The following is a 3,951-nucleotide window of genomic DNA, read 5'->3' as shown; positions in this document are numbered from 1 at the left end:
AAAAAGTTTCTCCAACACCCTTGTCAAACTTAGTCATCCAAGATGCAACATCTTTCTCTCTTTTCAGGACTGGTAAGTTGACATTGGCTCTTCAAAACATTTAATTTTACTTTGGAAAAACAAAACATACCTTGAAAATGTTAAAAACCTACATTTTTTCTTTTCAAAGTAAATATATAGACATTTTCCACATGTTTTCATATTTTTCATTATTTTCCATAATATTGCATTAATTGAATTGAAAACTCTATTGGAGCAAAAATTATTCAAGTAGCAAATAAACCTTTTCAAATTGCCACGTAGGTCAACAAACTTTAATTTGCAATTAATATTGGAGATGCTCTTAGTCTAGACAAAGGCAACGATGTAGAATTTCAGAAGACAACACCAATAGTCCTCATCATTGAAAAGACACACCTAAGGTGGCTATTGAGCAAAAGAGATATAACACCAATCCTCGTTTCGTCTTGGTTTTTCTTCTCTGCAACCCCCGTTGGTTCCAGGATTTTCCCTGAAATCAATCTCTTTGGCTAATAAACCGGGCCACTCTCTCCCCCGTCATGTTGTGGAGATATTTTCCTCCCTAGTTTTTACTGGGTTTTGTTTATCCCAAGTCTTTTTGGACTGGCTTTTAAAATTCTATATGCTGTGGAGGTAGAGTTTCTAGATCTAGATGGATCTTTTAGGCATTGGCACTGTTCAAGTAGGGCTAAATTTTGGTCAATCTGTGGGTTGAACCGATGAAGAACTCGGTTCTCAGGTTGGGTCGGGTTAAGGTAAAACCCGAAATTGGGCTAAATTGTAAATGGGCCTCGGTTCTCGAGTCGGTTTTGGCTTTTGATCGGTTTGGGCCTGAGCCCAATAGTACCATTTTCAGAAGCCCAAATCATATTCATTTTCGGCCAAAAAAGCCCCAATCATATTTACTTTCATCCCAAACCCTTTTTTTGTTGTCAAATTGCCAAAACCTAATAAGTTCTTATTAACATGCCCAAATCACTTTTTACTTCTCTTTCAAATCCTGAAATCATACAAATCCATCATTCCAATCTAAGTTTCTAAACTAAATAAATCTCACATACACACATTCAACCAACCAACCAAGGAAAGGAAATATAATCTCTTACAAACCATTACAAAAAATAATACAAGCAATCCAAATTAAACTTATGACATTAAAGATTACAACCCATCACAAAAATACACATGAAGATAATATCCTTGCAAAAAATATGCTGCATCCATTCTTCCAAAAGCCTTCACAAAGCAACCTACACAACACTTAAAAGAATTAACACAAAGTTTCACCATCAACAAATCATAATTAAAATAAGATGCAATAAAAATACCTTCCAACATATCTTAATCACACTAAGAAGGGAGAGTCTTATTCAAATTTGTCATGGATGTTTTACTCCCCATTTCTACAAAATATAATAAAATAAATCAAACCAATTTGAGTTAGAACACATAAAAATAAGAAAATAATCGGATTCAAATATACTTATAGAAATGAAAATATTACCCATTTCAATTGATTCATAGAACTCCATCTCCTCAATGCTTGGCACATATTGCAATGAAGATATATCTTCGGACCTTATCTAATTTTGAGAGCAAATCAAAGCCTCAACCATCCTAGGAGACAATGAGCTTCGAAACGAGTCAATCACTCTCCCACTTGTGCTAAAACAAGACTCCGAAGCTATTGTGGAAGTAGGGATTGCAAGCACATCCTTTGCAATTGATGCCAAAGTAGGATACTTGAGCCCATTTATTCTCCACCACCCTAGTATATCAAACTCCTCATCAATGGATTCAAGTGGATCCAACAAGTACCTATCCACTTCATGTGTTATAACCACATTCTCACTCTCTTGTTGAATTTTTTTCCACTTTTCCATCATGGTTTTTCGTTTACGACCTCCAAAAACCAAAGAAGAGTCGGTTTCATTGTTAGTACTACCACCACTCTCATTGGTAGTACTAGTAGCACCCATATTGTTACTACTAGGCTTATACACTTCATACATATTCATAAGAAGTTGTTTCACCTCATTTGTCTTTTGAGCCACCAATCTATCACAAGTAGGATCATTTTCAAATATTTCTTCAAAGATGTGCTTCAAATTGTGAAGCTTGAATCGGGGGTCAATCACAACTCCTATCATCAAGAATGGGTTCACTTTATGAAGTTCACCCCAATATTTATCATATTTCTTCTTCATTGAAGCCGCCATATCATTTAAAAGAGTATCCATGGTTGTCCGTTCTTCAATAGGAATTGTAACATCATATCTATACAACTCCCGAATCTCCCCATCTATGGCAAGCAAGTCATGGAAGGTTGAGTGTGATGTTGGATGCAAAGAAGCTGAAATTTTCAAAGTAACATCATAGGTCTTCAAAAACATCACAAATGTCACGGCTTTTTCCCAATCTTCATCACTAGGTGGACCCACCCTCTTATTAGTCTTAGACTTTCCCTTCCCTTTCCCACTTCCTTCAATGCCTTCAATTCTCTTGTCATCTCCTTCATCTTCCTTAAAGTACATTAAGTAGGAAGAATCGGGATCATCCCCCATTCTATCAAAAGCTTTTCGAAATTTCAATGCCGCATCAAGCATCAAATAAGTGGAGTTCCACCTAGTGGGCACATCCATCACCACCAACCCCTTGCACTCTATTTTTTCCGTCTCAACACACATTTTGAAGTAACTCAACCGAGAAGGTGAGGACCTCACAAACTTGACCGCATTACGGATTGCCACAATTGAGCTTTCTAATCTCTTCAAACCCTCCTTAACTATCAAGTTGATTATATGAGCACTACACCTCATATGCATGTGAACTCCTCCTAACACACTATTCGAATCTTTCCACCCATTTATTTTCTTCCTCACATATTCAATTGCCTTAGTATTGGCAGCTGCATTATCTGCAGTAATTGTGAGTATCTTCTCATGTCCCCAATCAATCAAACAATTTTCAAGCAATTTCCCAATGCTCTCCCACTTATGACTATCAATTACACAAAAATTTAGGATCCTTTTGTGCATTTTATAGTCGGAATCCACAAAGTGGGCAGTCAACACCATGTAATTCACATTTTGAACCGATATCCAAGTATCGGTTGTAAGACATATTCTATGTGAACGAAGGTCAACTTTCAACTTCTCCTTCATTTTTGTGTACATTTCTAGAAATCTTCTTCCAAGAGTTCTACGAGAGGGTGGATTAAATTGTGGGCATGCAACACTACAAAATTCCCTAAACCCTTCACCCTCCACAAAGCTAAAAGGTAGCTCATCTCGAACCACCATCCTAATACAAGCATCCAAACAATCATCTTTGTTAAATTCCTAGAAACAAGAGCATTACCCTTGGATGCATCAAATGCGAGCGTCCGTGTGTTCTTATCCTTGTGCCTATAAGGATATTGCAAGCATTGTTTGTTTAGATGCTTCCACATGTTGCTAGTCCCATTTTTCTTGGTATCACTAGCATAAGTAGCACTACAATACTTGCACTTAGCCCTTTTTTCAACTTCTTTTCTTTTAGTCCCATCTACCCCTTTCAAATCCAATACCAAATCATACTTTTCAAAGTGTTCCCACACATCACTCTCCTTCTTACAAGGTTTCCTTTTCTCGGTACTAGGTTCTAATGGTGATGGTGTTGGATTTTGTGATGATGTTGTAGGAGGTACAACAGCATCACTACATGGTACAAAATCATCATTCCCAGGCAAATGAGTCTCAATAGAAGCTGGTTCCTATTCATAAACAAATTAAAAAAATATTTAAACACAGTCAAACAAAGTTTTCCTATCCATAAACAGATTAAAACATATATCCTATAATGAAAAAACACATGTAAACTGTCAAAACAGATTTTCCTATCCATACAACTCCCTAAACATATATTCTATCCAAGAAACAGATTCAAATA

The 3,951-nt window shown here is 36.5% G+C and overlaps 2 protein-coding genes across 2 annotated transcripts in view; both read right to left on the bottom strand.

Annotated features, from left to right (window-relative positions):
• Positions 1–1,210: 1,210 nt before the first annotated feature.
• On the bottom strand, positions 1,211–2,768 carry LOC117615381 (zinc finger BED domain-containing protein RICESLEEPER 1-like). The gene is made up of 3 exons (XM_034344452.1): positions 1,526–2,768; positions 1,350–1,424; positions 1,211–1,271 (listed from the first exon to the last, which is right to left on the bottom strand). Exon 1 carries the CDS (start codon positions 2,706–2,708, stop codon positions 1,605–1,607), a length of 1,104 nt encoding a protein of 367 aa, XP_034200343.1. The 5' UTR covers positions 2,709–2,768; the 3' UTR covers positions 1,211–1,271; positions 1,350–1,424; positions 1,526–1,604.
• Positions 2,769–3,199: 431 nt separating this feature from the next.
• The window catches only part of LOC117613981 (zinc finger MYM-type protein 1-like), a 14,340-nt gene continuing 13,588 nt past the window's right edge, over positions 3,200–3,951 (bottom strand). Inside the window, exon 2 of the mRNA XM_034342641.1 lies at positions 3,200–3,775. Within this exon, the coding sequence (XP_034198532.1) occupies positions 3,200–3,775 (576 nt within the window). The remainder of the gene's footprint in view (positions 3,776–3,951) is intronic.

The sequence above is a fragment of the Prunus dulcis genome, chromosome 1 (assembly GCF_902201215.1).
Source record: "Prunus dulcis chromosome 1, ALMONDv2, whole genome shotgun sequence".
Lineage (NCBI taxonomy): Eukaryota > Viridiplantae > Streptophyta > Magnoliopsida > Rosales > Rosaceae > Prunus > Prunus dulcis.
The sequence above is the reverse complement of the archived record's forward strand: the minus strand, read 5'-3'. Positions and strand labels throughout refer to the sequence as shown.